General features: G+C 36.9%; 1 protein-coding gene across 1 annotated transcript in view; it reads right to left on the bottom strand.

Annotated features, from left to right (window-relative positions):
- Window positions 1–21,182, bottom strand: part of LOC137255931 (receptor-type tyrosine-protein phosphatase N2-like) — a 221,384-nt gene that overhangs the window by 95,831 nt on the left and 104,371 nt on the right. Inside the window, exon 9 of the mRNA XM_067793531.1 lies at window positions 11,310–11,393. Coding sequence (XP_067649632.1) covers window positions 11,310–11,393 — 84 coding nt within the window. The remainder of the gene's footprint in view (window positions 1–11,309; window positions 11,394–21,182) is intronic.

The following is a 21,182-nucleotide window of genomic DNA, read 5'->3' as shown; positions in this document are numbered from 1 at the left end:
AACTACTTCACAATCACGTTTTTCCATTTGTTAAAATCCTGACAGCAAAGAAATCTCTTCAAAGTAAAATGACCAAAAAAATTAAGAAATTACTTTTGAGATGGAAAGCATATGTATCATTCTGAAGGAAACACTTCTTCAAAGAAAATTATTTCCAACCAGTTGCACCATGCATTTTACAGACCATGATAAAAACCGCAGCACTTGGTCGACACGTCTGCGTTATCATCACACCAAACCAAGCACATAAAGTTTGATAAAGAGGAAAATTTGCTGCCGCCTTGCCTTGATTTATTTCTCCCTGGAGGGCAGTTCTGTGTACGATCTCTGTACATGGAGTCCCATGGTGAAGACTGCACGGATCCACCTAGCACACAACTTCCGTCGAAAATGTGCTAGAAATTCTGAATGTCTGATTCCCTTGACAATGACTGTGACTTGTTGTGGAAGCGGATCCATGTATTTAATCATGAAATATTTGAGTTTGTATCTATGCTGATTCACTATATAAGCCAAGGGTGATATTTTGAATTTACTCATATGTTGAAGAGATTTTAAATATAATTTCACATTAAATCTCCCTAGTGATTTATGAGAGTTTATGAAGTGTCAGAAGATAGTAACCACTTCTTTTTTTTTGATGATCCAGATGGTTCTACAATAAGTGCAGAGTTAGTGATACTGCGTTTGTGTTGTTAAAATATCTGTGAAATATATACAATTTAGTAGCCATTTCAAAACATCATACATACAACTGACTCAATACACAGAACTACTGTTTCTGTCTCAAGCTCCCAAGCAAACCATAGCAGTCATTAGAGGCAACAAAACTGATGAGGTGGAGAGATTTTTACATGGTTCATCATGTGTCATCAAACCTGGGTCGCATGGGACAATGCTCTTTATATTGACTACTAGTCTGTTGAACACTTGACTGTTTACAGACTATTGTTATACACGGTATATATGCAGTTACATAATAATCTAACATGAGAACATTCTCCTTGAATTTAACATAGAGAACCTATGACACATATAATTAGGTTTACAACTAAGTATCAGTTTCAAAACATCAGACAGAATATTTCTTGTCATCCCTGACAAATTACATTAATAGCTACATCTACACAATGCACCCTTCATGATCCAAGGAAAAACATGCCCAGATAAATGGCAGCACAAGTACCAGACGAAAAAGTTGGTTTATTGTTCAGAAACTCTGTTTTATGCTAATGTTCATGCTAAACAACACAATACCAGACTAAACAATGTTGCCCTACAGTATTCCATATTACAGCGTTCATACAGTGGTGAATACACTGTGAACTGTTCAACCCTTCTTTATAGATTCACTGTTCAAACATCTTAGTGACATTTCATGTCTGTGTAATCAACACACCTCACTTTCCACTGCTGGTTTAGTGATGATTATTACCACAGTAAGGACATCAGACTGCAATTATTTTCTCAGCTTCAAGATGCTGTGATATCTCATTATCATTTTTCTAATAACTGTGTAAAGTATATGCTATATCCCTGCAACATATTGTCTGGTCTACAAACAAAGGAATTTCCAAAATTCATCCAAACAAAACTGTTTCGATGACTGCCTCCCTGAACAGCTTAATGACCAGTAACGTTCCCGATTGCTTCCCCTGTGCCCAATCTGTGCTCTGCGCAACTCCATCGTTCAAGGACAGGAAGACCACACACAATTTATAGTCCTACCCCATTGAAGCAAGGAGTTCAAAGCCAAGGAAGACAACATAATTGAATTGTCTGCAACAAGATATCACACTTTATACAATTATACAGTACATCCGATGCCTACATAATAATTACATTTCACCCTCTGTAGTGAGCCCATACTGCATTTGTTGACAATACCACATCCAAGTCAATTAGAAGTCTATCTTGGCATCCAAGTACACACTTCTCTCTCTGTATTTATCAAACCATCTGTATCTACCAACAATTGTGATCACACACTTGTATTTGTTAGAAGTCAATATAGCATGCAGTCAATTAATACAACATTTGTTTTACATGTCATACATGTCATACAGACATCTCTTGTATCAAAATGCAGCAGAAATTCCCCAAACTTAGCAAAATCATTAATAAAACTCAGTTAAAATACTTTTTTCAGATAATATGTTGCTTTCATTCAGGAATGTTTTAAATTATTTTCTACCAATTCTGATCAGCTAACATAATTTTTAAAGAAGTGTTTATGTTATAATGAAACACAAGTATCTGAGAGAATTTCAGTAAACAGTTAAATATTGTCAACAGAAAGATATTACTTGAATAAAGTTGATAATAGCTCCCTTTGTCAAAATAAATTGAACAGTAAACTTATTTAGTTTTCCATAAATTTAGTTGCCAGGAAACACATTATGTATAAATGTTATATTTAATGTGAATGTACCTATAATGGAAAGAACAAAACAAGAACTTTTAATACAAAGGGATTCAAGTTCTCAAATGAGAAGTTTACAAGTTTCTGACTCTATCATTTCACATTCACAAGGAGGCTACAGCCAATAAGGAGAATATAATGCTAAATGAGATGGCTGAATATTTGGTCGAGCAGCATCTAATCCTCTGCCCAAGTCTTTGTTATCCGGCTTAATTCTCTTTGCAAGAATGGCCATAGCTATATTCATCAAAGACATTTCCTGCAACGACCTGTTTGTCTACAGGAGGGATCATCCCCATGAAGACATTGCCTTGTTTTAGAGCAGGCAATATCTTGATGCTTTCTCCTGCATAGAATATGTGTAATCAAGACTATATCTGTATAAACAACCTGCATGGAAGGAAGTTCACTATTCGAAAGTGTCACCTGGCCGCCATCTTTGCGATTTCAATCAAAAATGACAAAATGCATGTTCTAACAAGATTTCCAAAACTAAATAATTCTTACTGGTCATTTGGAGTTTCAAATCTCAACAACCCCCTCTATCTAAATCAGCTGACACGATGGCTGTATCAATGTAGGGGCCAGTATTTAAAGGAAACTACTGTTGATCAGTCATAATTGGTAGGTACTTTAAAATAACCAGTATCCATGATATGATATGAATCCATCGATGGTTATCGCTGATAATAATTCTAAACATATTACCTGCATTACATAATTCCTGTGTTTGAGCTGCAATCACACTAAATCCAAATTTTCTGATTTTCAATGGACATCCTCTTTAGACATTCAAAGTCAACTACACATAACTAGTTGTCTCTGAAGCACTACTATCCTACAACTTTTCTATGAACAAAGGTGGGAAAACATCTATCATCTTGAGACAGATGATTGGGGAGGTGGGAGGGAGTACTTCTGATGTAATAGAGGTAATATTCTTAGAACTTTTAAAACTGATGCCTATTGTTAGACAGTTTCTCACAAATCTTCTACCTCCATTACATCATTACCAGGAGAGCTTCAGGAGAAGGAGGTTCTGCCTCTAGCACAATCCCTGTATCTAATGTCATATCCCCTCCACCTCATACAGTTCACACCAAAGCTAATTATAATAGGTGTACCATCCATTATAACTGTTGGGAAGAAACTCACATATTCATGGTGATACTGATGTAGTGGTTAAAGAGTTTGCTCATCACACAGAAGACACAGATTCGACAGTGACCGTCCTGAGCTTGGCAATTATTTGTCACCATGGAGGACTGGGGCCTATATTTGTGAAACGCTGTTAGTGCTAAGATTATCATAAGTGCCATACATAAACATTAAGTTAGCACTAAGAGAACTTAAAAAATCAAGGCCCTGGACTTTGGAGATGCACTGTAGGGAATGTCTTATACAAGTCATAAGCATTCTTTCCAAACTAAATCAGTGGGGTTCCATAGTGACCACAGCATCCAATATAATACAAAAAATGAAGATGATCTACCACAAGTCCAGTTTAGACAGAGTCCTAAAGGACCAATAGCTCAGGACTTTTAATCACAAATTCAGACAGATAGTGTTTTGTGACATTGACTCTTTATCTTGAGTGAAGCCTGATTTGTCTTTTAAATGCTGTTGGTGAAAAAAGGCAGCTTTCTTGATATCTGGAATAATGTCTCTTTTGTGAAAGGTTCAAAGATCAAATGGGCTCGTAGATAAAACTATTCATGTGCATTCTGGGATCGCGAACCTCTTCCAAAAGGAAAAAACACAAGTACGTTCAGTATGGTTGCCACAAGATAGATCTAGCAACAGCTTAAGAGAAACATTCATGGACACTAGAGGCTAATTTCCTGGTGGTGAGATGAAGATTGGGAAGGTATCTTAAAATATGCCCATTCAGAGAAAGCAGAATTGGTTCACATTTGTTTCTGAAAGCCACCACCATTGTTTGTGGGAATTGAGGAAAATGTTTTCCCAACACATAGAAGATCACAGAAGATTGTCATTGTTCTCAGGAACTGATGTATAGGTCATAACGCTGACTTTTGAGCGTGGCAGTCAGCTCCTATACTGATTCCATGTCTGAACAGAGCATACTTATGGACTGAAGGAAAGTCCTTCAAGATCTCAAAGAGTTCACTTGAGTAGATCTGGACCTAAAAGGAGGTGGAATATGATCTCAAATGCATTGATGCATGTTTGTGGAGAACTCAGTTTAATCTATCTCTGTACATCACGTCTTAACCTACCTATTATAAACATACACCTTCAGAACAATACAACTTAGTGCATCATGAGTGTTGAGATAAAACAATCGTCCAAAGGGTATACAAAAACCCCTGTGACAAAAGACTACAGAACCTCATACAATGTGAGCAATATTGTGTGTGGAACACCAGTTTAGATGGAGGGATGTGGAATACCAGATAAAACCATGGCTGAAACCAGAAAAAATCTGGTCCTTTACAAGTTGTCTTTGTCTTCACTTGCGACAGGAAATTGTCATGGAGGCAAATCAGATGGACAAAACTGTTGCCATTACCTTGATGAACAATGAAGTTTCCGAGAGTTAGTATCCTGAATACATAGTGGAAACCACTGAAGCTCCGCATAGATTCCATCTGCAATTTTGAAGGAGGTTACAAGAAGAATCTGAACAGGATGAGGAATATAAAGCCTGTGCAGTTTTCTATATCTTAAAGTTCCAAAATAGCCTGTCTGTTCAGTAAGATGTTTATGGGCACTTTTAACAGACACCAACATTCAAAGAGGAAACGGTGACCAAAAAACTAGAATGCAATCAATGTGCTGGAAAACAGAGTTTGTATCCATTAGCGACAACATCTAAACTTCAGTGATCAGAAGTAGCTAATTTGTAGCTATTGGCAAAGAACAAACATGCACTTGACCTGACGTCTGAGATACGGACAACTCTTGTAGCCATAGACCCTTAACCATAAACAAAGTAAATCTGACTGGGTTTGAAACTTGGAGTTGAATTCAGTCAAATACAATCCATAAGTACTTGAATCTAAGTCCTTGGATCCTTGTAGTTCAGACTTGGATGGGCAAAGGATTTTGATGGTTGTTTGGAACACATGAAACATGCTGTGAGTGAGACAATAATCATTCAATGTGTTTTGAGAGAAGTCAGCAAAGGATGCTATTAAATGGGGTCAAATGAGCTATCACTGTTACAAATGAAAAAATGCCTCTAGTATCCAGTGTCTGTGGTCCGTGGACACATTTTCACAAAAAAAAAATGATAGGTAGAATGTTTTCATTTTGATTCTTTGTCAGTCCTCATCCAAAACTGTAGAACACTGGCATGTTGAATCACATATATTACACACTTTGCCCCCAAATCAAAGTAGATGAAATGTATTGTTGGCTCAAAGTCTAAACAATGATGAATCAAAACGATGGAAATCAGACTATATGACAGGGACATGACAGTCTGAACAGCCAGGAATTTGAAAAGGAGACCAGGAACAACAGAGTGCGTTAACTGATAAAATGATAAAGTGGGAGTAATTCATCAGATGCATGTTCTTAGGACAGAAGGAAATCCCCAGACACAAATTGTGTGACTGGGCACTCTCATCTGGATCTCAGTGGTCTTCACACAAGTCTTCATCCAATGGCATCCATGACTTGGGTTGGATGTCTGCACAAGGAGGTCAAGATACAAAGCTTGCTTCCAAGAAGGATGTTGTTGAAGCCAGGTTGCTTCCAAGAGGAATGTCTGTTAGATCCAGGTAACTTCCAAGAGGAATGTTCGTTTGGTGCTGTCAGGTAGCTCCCAAGAAGAACGTTTGTTGGAGCCAGGTAGCTGCCAAGAAGAATGTTTGTTGGAGCCAAGTAGCTTCCATGAGGAATGTCTGTTAGATCCAGGTAACCTCCAAGAGGAATGTTTGTTTGTTGGAGCCAGATAACTTCCAAGATAAATGTTTCTTTGTTGATGCCAGGTAGCTGCCAAGAAGAATGTTTGTTGGAGCCAGGTAACTTCCAAGAGGAATGTCTGCTAGATCCAGGTAACCTCCAAGAGGAATGTTTGTTTGTTGGAGCCAGGTAGCTTCCAAGAGGAATGTTTGTTGGAGCCAGGTAGTTTCCAAGAGGAAAGTCTGTTCGATCCTGGTAACTTCCAAGAGGAATGTTTGTTTGTTGCTGTCAGGTAGCTTCCAAGAGGAATGGTTGTTGGAGCCAGGTAGCTTCCAAGAAAAATGTCTGTTAGATACACATAACCTCCAAGAGGAATGTTTGTTTGTTGGAGCCAGGTAGTTTCCAAGAGGAATGTCTGTTAGATAAAGGTAACTTCCAAGAGGAATGTTTGTTTATTTGTTGCTGTCAGGTAGCTCCCAAGAGGAATGGTTGTTGGAGCCAGGTAGCTTCCAAGAGGAATGTCTGTTCAATCCAGGTAACCTCCAAGAGGAATGTTTGTTTGTTGGATCTAGGTAGTTTCCAAGAGGAATGTCTGTTCGATCCAGGTAACTTCCAAGAGGAATGTTTGTTTGTTGCTGTCAGGTAGCTTCCCAGAGGAATGTTTGTTTGCTGCTGTCAGGAAGCTTCCAAGAGGAATGTTCGTTGGAGCCAGGTAGTTTCCAAGAGTAATGTCTGTTAGATCCAGGGAACCCCCAAGAGGAATGTTTGTTTGTTGGAGCCAGGTAGTTTCCAAGAGGAATATTTGTTGGAGCCAGGTAGCTTCCAAGGTGGGTTGCGACAGGAACCTTTGTTGAGCCAAGCTAATCCAGCAATGGTGTCTGGAGGATAGTAGGTGACATCTGCAGCTTCTACCTCTGACACCTTACCCTAGATACCCCATGTGTGTGTGACCTGTATGGAGCCCATGAATGTAAGGGCAGGCATTGGTTACTTCGAACCATTTGTAACCCAACTCCCATCTGTATGGAGTTGTCACTGAGAAAGAGGACAAGATTACATTGGAATGTTACTCACAGGGAAATAGATATGAGAGAAAATATGCTCATATGGAATAACAAACTTAGCTTCATGCTCATTGGTTAGTTCAGGCCAATCAATTCTTTGCAGTATTTGTTATTGAAATGGCCCTTAGCAAGATAATGTCATGATTATTATTTGAAAGGATGTCATTCCATGTTCACAACATAAGCTATGTGACATTTCAATCATAGGCAGAGCTGATTACCTAAGATCAGAAAACATTTTTCATTAAAAATGTGCAACATACAGAAAAAGCTTCTTGCATCTTTATATACAGACTGTCATCCATGGAAACAGATCATAGACACACTACTAAATATGACAGTTGTGGTCTGTCACCACATGAAATATGACCATCTCTTTCCACAATGCAGCACCAAGCCAGTATCTTTCCTCGGATTTCCCACTCAGTTCTCAGCTTATTGAGGCTGCAGGCTTTGGCCCAAGAGATCACTAAAGAATTATCCAAATGTGGTAGTAACAATCAAACTTTACATAAAATTGTATTTTCTGTGTGAAGTTCATTTGTTTGATTTACAAACACCGAACAATTCACAGATGGATCTGCCATAACTAAATACTTTAAAAACACTGCCATTATTTGGAATGTTCTACAATTAATGTAATACCACCAACTGAAGAGTTTTATTCTGCTACTAGGTGTTTACTCACATTCTATAGTCATTCACATTAGGTATTAATACTTTTTTTGAGTTCGTCAATATATTTTTACTCCCTCAAGTCCTCAAGTGGGTCATTATTACCAATGAGAAAACTTCTTTTTAAACATATGTCTACTTTCAATCGGTTTCAGGTGACTTCAAATTTGTATTGGTCAGCCCACTGCCCAAAGTGTGTCCCATTTCTCACAAGCTTACCCAGTCAAACATGTAGCACTAACAATAACTGATATGAGACCCTACTGACTAGCATTCGCTGCAGGAGAGTCTGTGTATGTGTGATGGTTGCTTTGATCAGTAAATATAGATCTGTAAGATGTACAGGTACACAAACTGTCACGTTAGATAACACAGCATAGTTATATTATTACTTTTTAACCTTTAACCATTTTTAGCTGTTTCCACACAAATAACTCAATATTTGTGGCTATTTTACCTTAATCTGCATATTTTACAAAACTGAGCAAGATCACTGAACAACTGATTTCTGTAAAGGCATTTCTGCATAACGTGATGTCAAAATGAAACATTTAACCTGGAATTGTCTTACTAGATTACAAAGCTGCTAATAACTCAGTTGCCATGGTAACATTATAAGCCATACCCATTTTCAACCAACAGGAAATAATAGATGGCAGTATACTTTGATACTGCATCTGATCTGCTACTATTTTACAGATGAGAAGTAGACATTCATGACTAGAGCACCATGAGTTGATTCCAGATACGAATTTAAAGATTAACCCATGGCAGAAAGCTGCTTGTACTATATGATCAACAAAAGTGACTGTTTCACCTACTTACAAAACTGCACAAGGATGACCAGAGGGGATATTTTGGCAACACAATCAGTTTGTTTAACAATCAACTTTCTTCGCTATGTTCAAGGAGAAACAGTATTACATGATTCCTTACACCCAGGAATCATTATCAAACCTCACCAGCACTAAGGTATGAAAGGGTTAAGTTACCTGCAGAAATTACCCTAGACAGAAACAATCTTACTATGGCTTTGTTCATTGCCAGCTAAATGGGGCTCGCCCGTGCAGGGTTTTCACAATCAAATTCATTAATTAAACTCTTTCAGACCAAGGTTGAAAGTCAGGGATCACGCGGCCTGTCTGCTTTCAACTAATGATGGATAATCTCAGAGTAGTTTCCTTTGGTTTTATACCAACCCTTTGTAGGTACCATCAAGGCAAAAATATCAATAATGGTTGCTTCTGAAGAAAACGACTAACGGTCACTGCTATCATTTCACCATCCGGATAAGACGCAGACAATTTTTTGTTGAAGACTGTAATAAGCCAGGTAACCATAGGTACTAGGTCCATATTGAAGTCAAGTGAGGTATGAACTGTTTTGTCAGAGGAAATAACGCCAACATGAAACCAAGGAGGCTCTTCTGGGAAAAGAAAATGATATTTTCAGTGTGATCTTTTCTAAAAACCATAATTAACTGCCCACAGTGCAGTAATGATCTTTCTGAATCCTGTGTGTGAAAATGAAAAAGACCATAGAAAGGGCGTCTTGAGCACCATTTCCTCTCTGTGACCAAGGCGACGTTGATGGCAAAGGATGATGACAGATGTCTTAGGGCCTCTATAAGGCTACATATATAATCAAATGGCAATCTCTTTGTGTTGGCCTGTACTCCAAATGTTACAGAAGAAACCATATGTGAACAACCCTGATAGGGTCCAGCTTTGATGTGATGTGAAATGTTTCCCAATGAAGTCGTGTCGATGTGGAATGGTAATCATTGGCACCAGACTAACGACACGATCTCGGTGTGACCTACTTGTAATTGTGGCAGTTTGGAAAAATGATCAAAATGCAAAATCAAGAAAAATGCAACAGAAAAGTCTTCTTCTCTTCAGTCAAAGAAATCCAAGAAAACAGAATTTAATTTTGGACAAAACCTCATATGAATAACAGGGTGGTTGTTTTTCTATGACTTCTCAATATGATCACTGCAAGGGTTTATCAGAAAATTAAGCTCAGTGCTTCCTTCAGGGAAATATCCCAATGTCACTCTCCGGCACTGAAGGATAACAAAGACATTCCTGGCACACAAATAACATGACATCGGCCATAATTATCAGTTTCCTGTTGAGAATCAAATATAGCAGCACTAATAGTTTGAATGCAACATCTAATCTGCTGGCTTTCTCAGGATCTTATCATCCAGGCAGACGTTGATACCGTGAATATTTATAGATTTCCCTCTTCATCAGTGTAATCCCACCATAATGTCAGAATGTTTTCCATGTACAGAGTAAGCAATAAAATCATCACTGACTACAAGCTCTTGTGACAAGGGGGCTGCATGGAAAAATAAATTGTTGTTATGGGATTCAAACCTGTTGCATGCAATCATCGTATATCACTAGAACATCAGCAAATCAATTAAAGAAGTGAAGTGAATTTAATAATAACACAGACTGAACACAAACATTCACTTAGCAAATTAGTATAACCATGGTTGTTGACCATCGATGTTTATGTAAACAGTAAAGGTTACCATGGACATTTACTGTAAATGTTATCTAAGGATGTTAACTGTAGATGTAATATAATGATGTTAAGTGTAAATGTTATCTGATGATGTAAACTGTAAATGTAATCTAACAATCTGAACTCTAAATTTACTCTAATTCACTATGAATGTAAACTGTAGATGTAATTTAATTATGTCAACTGTAAATGTAATATAGTGATGTGAACTGTACAAATGTAATCTAATGATGTTAGCTGTAGATGTTATCTAACTGATGTTAACTGCAGATTTAATCTAGTTATGTTAACTGCAGATGTACTCTAATGATGTTAACTGTAGATGTAATCTAATGATGTTAACTGTATTGCAATCGAATGATTTTAACTATAAATGTAATCTAGCAATGTTAACTTTACAATTGTAAACTAATGATGTTAACTGTAGATGTGAAACTGGTGTTAATTGTACATGCTATTTAGTGATACTTTCTGTGTAAGCTATCTAGTGATGTTAACTGTAGATGTTATCAAGTGATGTTAATGTTTGACATTGACTGTAGACACTGATTGTAAATGTTAACTATCTACATTACCTGTGGGAGTTAAATGTCCACATCAACTGCTGATATACATGCAGATGTTAATATTATGGATATTAACATATGTTATTGGATGTTAATGTTGATGTTAACTGAAGGTGCTAGCTATGCATGTCGATGTATGTTAGATGTTACACAAGGATGCTGATTACTTACTGAATATCATCAACATAGGTTGTATTGAGGCCAATCACTTTGGTCAGGTTCAGGACAAATGCTGTGGCTTGATCAGGAGTGATCCTGAAACACAGACAAACCAGTCTAAACACACAAAACATCAAAAGCTTACAGAAGAACAAACTTGTTTATTTATCTTTGATATGTTGAATAATCAATAATCATCTGATCTGACAGTAAATCTGAAAGGAGAACCCAAACAGCTTCTGCAAAGTCATACTGATATTTGGTTTAGAAGTTGTTTTATTAACGAAGGAATACTTGGTCAGATGCCATGAGGTATTCCAGCTGTCTTTCCAAACATATATCACACTGTTTACATGACAGAATGGTTGGGCTGTATGTTGCTTATGTTCATGATCAGATGGTTTGCATATGCCTTTTCCTCTCATTGTTCAGTAGATAACCAGGGCTGTTCTCTTATCATTAACATCCGTATAATCATGTGATTAAAACTCCTAACTAGTTGTGAAAATGTACAAACCAGTATTCACTATCCCAGCTTTATATCATCGATACTCACTCATTAATCTGATTCAAATGAAACATGTAACAATGACGATGTGTCTCGGGAATTATTTGAGTGTGAGTTATTTTCTTTGGACAGTTACTTTGGCTATTCACTATAGAAATTTGTAAATGTTGATGCCTTAAAAGTAGGACTGGAAACAGTTTCAGTTAGATGAGCAACAGCTTCAAACTATTTCAAAACAATCTTGTGATTTGGTTTATGTACTGAAAATATCATTATGCCTGCCTTGTGTCTGACTGGTGGCTGGGTACATCTCTACACACAGGCAGGAGTCACCAGCTTGTAATCATAGTCTAATTCATCAACATGAAGTCATCCTGTCACGCAACTTTGTACCTGAGTTTATCTGTCCAGGTCAATGACATCTCAAATACAGGATTTCAGAAGCTGTTAAGTCATATTTGTGGTATATTCAGGTTGGCTCTTGTTTCAATGTTACAATCTTTTTCTAATTTAGCCTGGCTTTGTGTGTGGAGGCCCAGGTGGTTAAAGTGTTCACTCATCTCAGAAAACCTTGGTTCAATTCCCCCAAAAAGTACAATGCATGAAGCCCATTTCTGGTGACTCTGGCCGAGATATTGCTGGATGGTTGCCAAAAGTGAGAAAAACCATACTCACTCATGTCAGTTGGCACGTTTCTTTTTCAAGGTTATGTTTTAAAACACTGACACCGAGTCTAACCTCAGTGCATTCATTTCACGTGTGTATGCTTGTACATAGAGACAGTGAGCAACTAAATTTCAAAAGGAACACGGAACTTATGTTGTGCCTTCAGAGCGCTTTGTTTTCCGATAAAAGTGATTTATTTGTGCAACAAAAGACACTGAATGACTGGAAAATAATGTCTCCAAACATTCTATACACTGTTTGGGGTTATGACCTCTAACAGACATTGTTCATACCGATGAAAACAATATGCCTGCTTCAATATGAAACATTAGCAGTCAAAGCACCACAACACCAGAACAATGACAACATATGAATACGAGGCACTATGCCCGGGTTACCCATAAATGATAGTGATTTTGTATTAGGGTTGACTGAAGCTAGTCTGATGACAACACGAGAAGTGAACCCAGGAAGATTCAGGTAAGATTTTGTTTATTTATTTTTTTTTATCGTTCACAAGTTAATGAGTACAAAGATAAGCATTAAGAAGAATATATGTACATAGAGTACAATGAGTACATCAATTATCAATGTCAGTAACATGTTTTGGTTAAATAGTCATTCCAGGTTAAATACAGGGATGAGAGAAAACCATCTGGCTTAAAAGCTTTCACCATTATTATTTCTTCTAGAGATGAATGCTTCAGTGGTAAAAATGTCTTTCAGTGTCTTCAAGTAATTGTCAACTTTTGGAATTGTTTTTGTTTTTAAAGAGCAAGTGTAAACATGCCTCTTATCAATCCAGGTAGGAACTGGTCCTCTGCAAACCATACTTGTCATAAGAAGCGACTAACAGACAGATACATAATGGTCCACGCAGTAGACCTCCACATATGTCATATCAAGACAGCATCAAATTTTCCCAAACACCAGGATCTGCTGCTGTTTGGCACACCTTACAAGCACAAGCCCAAGTCCAAGGTGGAGTTTGATGAGAGGATTTTTGAAAAAACAAATATGCAGCAGCATGTACTCCTCGTGGAAGTAATAACTTAATCAAATCAAATGAGAAGGAATGGTTTATCATACTGCTCTGCACATTGCTATGTTGTTCACCATATAATACTGCACCTACAATGTTTTTTACTTATCAGTCACATATATCCATGATTAATCCAATTTATGCATCAGTATTTCAACAGAATTAATGACACTTTCGCATGTTCCAATGAAGACTCAATGTACTAAGTGTGGCTTGAATGAAAAGAAAAATTTTCCTCATTATCTGTCTCATTTTCTCAGTGGAGAAAAGTATAATTAAACTAACCATTTGTTGTAATGCCTTATACTTTTGTGCATGTCCTTTGTTTTTGTTTTCCCAAATTGCTTGAAAAAATCCACTTTACTGAAGATAAGTGATTTTTACAAAGGCTTCAATACTCCCATAATATATAATGGACAAGAGGGGACAGGATTTACGGACACGCTGTCAAATACTTTTTCTTAATGTATTCTTTCAAGGTCAACTAAGGCAATTATTTAGGTTCAACAGCTCTGTTGCTTATTCTGCAATGATTTTCAGACAATGAATCACATAAACGTACGCGATGGGACAAAAAGTGTCGTAGCTAATGATGCACTTGCCGATAAATGTTTACACATATTCTGATCCGTGAAATCAGCTTCTAAGGAAAAAATTTAGGACTAAAATAAGGCACATCAGATTTCAAATCCAGAGTAAATATCTGTCCGACCTTAAAGGACCGATCAATTTTATCCCAAAATGATGGAGTGCAACATGCAAGATATCTGTGACACAGCCTGATGGACCTATGAGAAATAGATGAAAAATATGTGTTTGCGACGTAGCACAATGGCTATGTTGATCAAGGATAAAAGCAGTGATATCGATACCCATATTCAATTTGTCTTTCGATCTATGTGCTGTTTAGCGTGTGCATTATCGAGACCTCATCAAGCAAAGATGAACACACTGCAAGCGTATGCCGTCAATTCTGAACTCACAATGGCTTCGTGCAATGGTTAATGACTTAGGGTAAGGTGAGCCCTCAAATCACTCGTTCATGCACAGGCCTCATCCCAGTAAAATCAATGAAACCAGCAATCATTGGCTTTCAATTACTATAGGTAGTTATAGCGAACAAACCTGGGTTCAGGAAAATAAGGCTAGAAAAATTATCTGAGAAAATTTCTTTGTTATTTGGTTCCCAATTGCTACCTAAAGATGGCTACGTTGCTTACTTCTACAGCTACATCATCTTCTATCTCACTCATATTGAATTCATCCTTATTTGGGGATTTTCCATCAAATTTAGACCACAGATTGCAGGACAAAATATGAGGTTAACAATTCCTATAATCCCATCATATCTTCTGTAAATCCACTGACAACCAGGATGATTAGGCCTCAGCCACAGGATTGTATGAGTTATCCTGGTAATCGTGAAGAAATATTGCAGAAACTGAGCATGAATCCCACATGCTGTTGCTTTACCCGTATGTGACCATGAAACAGCTCATCCGTCATTATCACTCCTATGAATTAATTTCTTCAACTGACACTGACACTGATGCCCTTAAAGATCTGACTTCATACTGCTGACTACCTGAATTTCGTTAGAGGACTGTATATTATGTGGAGCACTATCTGTGTGTACTAACCAGGGTCACGTTCTTCTAAGTGACGTCTAGAGGTACAACAGTCATGTGTATATGCTAGATTTTGGGACTTATGATCATCTTAGTCTTGTAGAATAAGGCCCAGCTGGTTCAACACATTACCTGGAGAGGTCTATACATCAGCAAGTTTTGCTTGTTCACAAATCCATATTTCTGTGAAATAAATATAGGTTTAACCCAAAGATGTGTTCCTTTTCCTTCTCAGAAATTTGTGAGTATATATATATAAGGACAAAGAAAGGCAACAAGACATAATACTCAAACGAGAAACAGTGAATGCATAAATTGATATTACTTCAGAATTGTACTCAGGGTCATGAGGCCGTTACTACAAGTCAGTCTCTTTCTCACTAGGTTGTGAGATTACAACTGTCAGAACATCTTAATTTTTTTTTCATCAAATAAATCCTTTGGACAGTTCAAATAAACATTTTGATATAATGCTATTCATAGTTTTATACAGTGGAAAATCTCATTGCTGTGTAATCAATTTATTTTCCCTTGACCTGTACTATTACATTAAGAAACATTGCCCAATCTGCCCTGAGTGTCATTCCTTCCTAGAAAACATCATAATACAGAATTCACTTTATAAATAATCCATGTTTAATATCCCTGAATTTGTTCATTTTGTTGTTTAGCAATCACCACTTCAAATTTGTATTTTAAAAATCTATTGTAACCTATGGTAATATATTTGTCATGAGTTACCCTTCCATTATTGAAAACAAGAACTAAACACTATTTGTAATTGTTGAATTGTACGTTTTTTCCTTTTGCTGCCTGGAGCTTTCCATGTGTCTTGAAAGCATCAGTTAGCTTATATCCGTATAACAAAATTATTTTGAATAGTCCTGACACAAAAAACCTACTAAACAATTAAAAGATATCTTCAAAAATTCATTCCAACATATTTTGTCAACAAAGCTGAAAGAAGAAAGCAACTTATAAATTATTCAATTTTTAAAGTCATTGAGTTCACATACCTACTCTCTGTGATCCTATGCAGTAAAGGATTTCAAGGCATTTATTTTCAAACAGCGTATTATCATTGCCAGCTAAATAAAGATGAAAAGATGACTAGATTCAGCTACCATTTATGCTGAGTGTGTCAACAGACTTGAGTGTGACATCCAAGCTCCTAGGTCCATCGCCGTAATATCAAGCTTGTTCAGTTACACACCATTCTCACAAAATATAAACAGATTATCAGCTGTAATTTAGCTAATAATGAGTCCATCAGACTATGCTATTATGATAATCTCTGACAAATAACCCCCTGAACATGGACCGAGGATCAAATACTGTGAAGTCACGATATGGCAGCATTTGTTACATTTCTTTATTCAACAGACTATCCAATGAAGCCAGGGAGAGATACATCTTCATGGAAAACTGTTGCTTCATAATATCGTCCATGATGAATTTGACCAGTGATTATTTTTTTCCCATTTCAAATGTCCTAGTGAAATAAGAAGAATGACAGATTAATACAAAGTATCAGGTTATAACTAGGCATCACGAGCAAGACTTTTGAGAAAATTGAAACTTCACATGTGATAAAATTATTTGTTTTAAACGCCAGCATCTGTTTTAATGAAAAGGAGTAGCTCCAAATGTCAAGACACCAGAACAAATCCCACCATGCACTTTGTAGTTCAGACCGCTCACTGTTAACATTAAGACGGAAGATGTCCCTGATAGTTTCTGTAAGTAATGTATTTGTTGAAATGTGTAAATACCGTAAATACATTAATTATGAATACGCATTTGATGAACTGACAGATATTTAAAACTGTTTTTGTCTATTTTATGGAAAATGCATCAAGTGAACTACAGCTACACACAACTAGAATTAGTATTGCTTTTAGTCAGTAATAACAGTAGTCTCGTGAAATAAATGCTGACATGTAAATTTATAGGTATTACTTACCTTCCTCAGATTCATTATACATGTTCCACATGGTATGTGTGAGTGAGTATGGTTTGCACCACTTTAGCGGTATTCCATCTATATCACAGCGGGGGACACCAGAAGTATGCATCACATGTTGTACCCTAGCGGGGAACTGAACCCTGATCTTCGGTGTGACAAGCGAACACTTTCACCACCAGGCTACCCCTACATCTAAAATGATAACCATCACCCACCGATAAAATTGTTTAACGCTAGTCATATTATTTTCACAAGGTTATATTCCAAACTGGTCTTAGTTAGACAAGTAGATGGGTCAGTTGTTGCTGCTTGTGACAGTGTCTTTGTTACTGACAACTGTGTCAGAGTCACATAATTACAGACAAAACCATACTAATTCAGGTTGCATAAATGTCCAGTAACTGTGGATATGGTAAACTACGAAAGACCATGGAAAACTCATTTACAGATGATTTGAAATTGTATTTTGTTGGCTGATTTGATCTGTGTCTTACATGAGCAGGCAAATCTTGATGTTGTGGAACTTTTACCTTGTTTGATGGATGTGTCTATGCCCCTCGCTCTCTCAATATACCCAATATCCAAGGACATTCCTAATGCTGCTCATCTCTGATGAAGGGAACATTATTTCAACATCTGATAAGTAGGTCTGCTCACATACATTTCTTGAAACAACTTAGGCTACAGTGAAGCAATATTTTATTATCTGATGTATTTTAGGCAAGGATCAGTGCATTCAGGAATGCATTACCTTTTTTAGGTTAGGGTCAGCAGCAAATTTATTTAGTGATGCATGAAGTTAATGATTCAGTTTAGGTTAGAATCTGCCCAGGTGTAAATCTAGTGATGCATGAACTTAATGGTTCAGTTTAGGCTAGAATCTGCCCAGGTGTTTATCCAGTGGTGCATTAATTTCATGATGCATTTGACCCTTGTTGACTGGTCTTCAGCAAACAAATTTGTCGTAAGAGGCGATGGGTTGATACATGCCACTGTATCCCAAAAGCGCAGATTGATGCTCATGATACTGATCACTAGATTGTCTAGTCCATTACCATGGTAATGAGTGGGTAATTGTTGACTGCAGTGTTTAACAACAAACAAACAATGATGCATTAACTTTGCCATTTGCTGCATTTACCATGCCCATATTTGTTTTATTGGAAACAAAAAAAATGAGAAAGGTCAGTTTTGTTTGTTTTCTTGCAGAAAATTAAACAAACACAACATCATACATTTTACTCAGCTCTAAAAGCTAAATAAAACTATTTGCGTTCATTTGTAGGATAAGTGAAAAACATTAGAGTTTAATGCAATGTAATGATTTCCACTGTTAGACTTACTATGTAACCTATGTTCCTGACATGCAGAGTATGGCCTGCACGGTCAGTACATGACTCATTCCCATATAAACATGCACATAGCTAACAAACTGTGCTATCTGGAAATAGCCCAAATCTGCATAATGTCATCAATAATATTCAGTTTGCTCCCTACAAAGCTTGAGAGGAACAGGTCAATCGGTCACAAGAATAATTTAAAAAACAAAAGAAAAGAAAAAATGGGTACAAGAACAATTTGAATAACGCAAAGAATATCTGCTTAGCAGAATATTTAAAAAGAAACAAATTAAAAAAGTTAAGAACATTCCAGTTTTATTGTTGTTTGCTTTGTAGAAATAGGTACAAAGTAGTGATGTGAAGACGATTCAGGAGCTCACAGCATCATTACGGGACTACATTCATAGCCTAGTAGTAGGAGGTATTATGAATGATAATATAACATAATAATTATAAAAACACAAAAACAGTGGAGAAAATTGAGGACGGAAAAACAAACTTCAACGAGCATTATCTCAATTCAATTATCCTTCTGGTAAATTTATTTATAGTAATATATAATCTCATCATATTTAATATATAATAATATTAACTGTTTGCTATGTACTGTTCTGTGTTGGTGGTGGGGTAGCCTTGTGGTGAAAGCATTTGTGTACCATGGTGAAGGCCTGGGTTCAGTTCCCCACTACAATGTGTGAAGCCCATTTCTGGAGTCCCCCGCTATGATATTGCTAGAATATTGCTAAATGGAAAATAAAACCATATTCACTTACTCACTCCTATTTTGAGAAGTAGCAACATAATACAGACAGCAAACTATTTCATCATGATCAGTGTCCATGACTGTAAACACAGGCTTATGATTGTTTTGAGCATTAAAACATATTTTTTATTTACTGACAGTTGTAAAATATTTAAGTGACAATATATTTCCCTGATAAAGTATTAAAAAATACCCATAAACTATGGAATATAACAAATCCAGAACAACTTGGACTTCATGAATACCATATTTGATGTGACTTCAACAAGAAATGTACAGACATGAGCATAACGAGGAGAGAAGTAAGCTGCCACATGGCGAGTTGAGTGACTCCCTCCATGTACAACACATTACATACTACCACAGCAACCCATGCACACTGTACTTTATATGCACTGCACATGAATGGACCTGTTAAATAAATTAATTTCAATGGCTTATGTACGCGTGAGTGACAGAGACTAACTCAATTTCAGCACACAAGGGGGCACTAGGAAGAACTTAATCTTACAAAACCTCACCCCTTGTCAGCAGACTGAAGATAAATAGGGAAAATTCACACACAGAATAAGGTAATTAAGAAAAAATGGCTGAAAAGTCCCATATCTCCTAGAAGGACCTATTTTCTGGACTGGAATATCTGTCGAAATACTCTTCTTATTTCTAAGAATAATTCTATCTTGCTGCTAGAAGGCTCCCGCTGGCAAGCTGATGTAGTTTACACGATGTTCATGGCTGTCACAGGTTCAGCATTCAAGTGACTAGTGCCAAAAGACTGCAGTGGTGAAGCCTGCATGCCATACCGGCCACTTGGACCAATTCCTTTAGATGGCACAGCCTGGGTTTGTTGCTTCAAATGAGCTGAAGATGACATCAGGAAGAATGTGAGGAAATCTTATGAAATAACGGCATCCCAAGATATGTCTTCCCCAAGAAATAAGACGATTAGCCTTTTTTACCAGCAGCCATTTCTTTGGTGATGGAAATCTTAACGCCATGCATTTTGGGGGAAAGAGGATCAAATTTGTAAATATTGTATAACAGGCTGCACTTGAAGTTTTTCTGTGACCTTTCCCAATGAGATTAATGCCAAGCAGTTCCAATCTGTGTCCAATGATGCCATCGGCAGCATCACAGATACCCACTACAGGCTGCTTCAACATCACATAATCTTTTCAAATCAAATTTTTTACTGCTGAGTTCTACTGACATTGACGACAGGAAAGGAAAGTGACTTATTGCTTGTAAACTTTTGAATGTGGAATATTCATGTTCTGGACTACAAAAATACAGGTAATGCAGGTGTTGTGTCACATGTTAAAACCATGAAGCATCACTGTTCAATCAGTAACAATACCTGGAGGAATCATATTACAGCCATATTTATCATTTTAGAACAGTCTCATTAAACACTCATGCAAAGCTTGTACATAAAAAAATCTCAAAGTAAAAATATTTATAAATTATATTTTTATTTTTGGATCAAACAGGGAGATAACTTTGATCATATTCTTGATCATAACGCTGGTCCTGCTTTACTAACACTGTCAGGATTCCCTCTTTCAGATAGATCATGTGACATAATCAAAGCTTCTCCACAAACCATATGCGGATATGCTTGATCAACATGACACCACCATACTCAGGCCTGATCTCCCCATATAAAGTTGCCATAAATCATGGCACACAAAGATACCTTAGCGAAGATCTTATTTTGAAATTCAAAGATATATTAAAGTGTAGGAGCTTTTAACTGGTATTTTGAAATTTGCCTTTTAATTACAAAAACAATAATACGTTTTCTTTCCACAACCTTAGCAATGAACATTTGAACACCTTTCATAATAACTTGATCAAGAGCCAGATGCAATTCTCTGCATGTTGAGAAATAGATACATGTATGATCACACATTGTGAGCTATGTAAGGAACTTAACCACTGTGCTTCTATTGTCTGAATCCCCTGTAATCTG

This window comes from Haliotis asinina, chromosome 11 (assembly GCF_037392515.1).
Source record: "Haliotis asinina isolate JCU_RB_2024 chromosome 11, JCU_Hal_asi_v2, whole genome shotgun sequence".
NCBI classification, from domain to species: Eukaryota; Metazoa; Mollusca; class Gastropoda; order Lepetellida; family Haliotidae; genus Haliotis; species Haliotis asinina.
The sequence above is the reverse complement of the archived record's forward strand: the minus strand, read 5'-3'. Positions and strand labels throughout refer to the sequence as shown.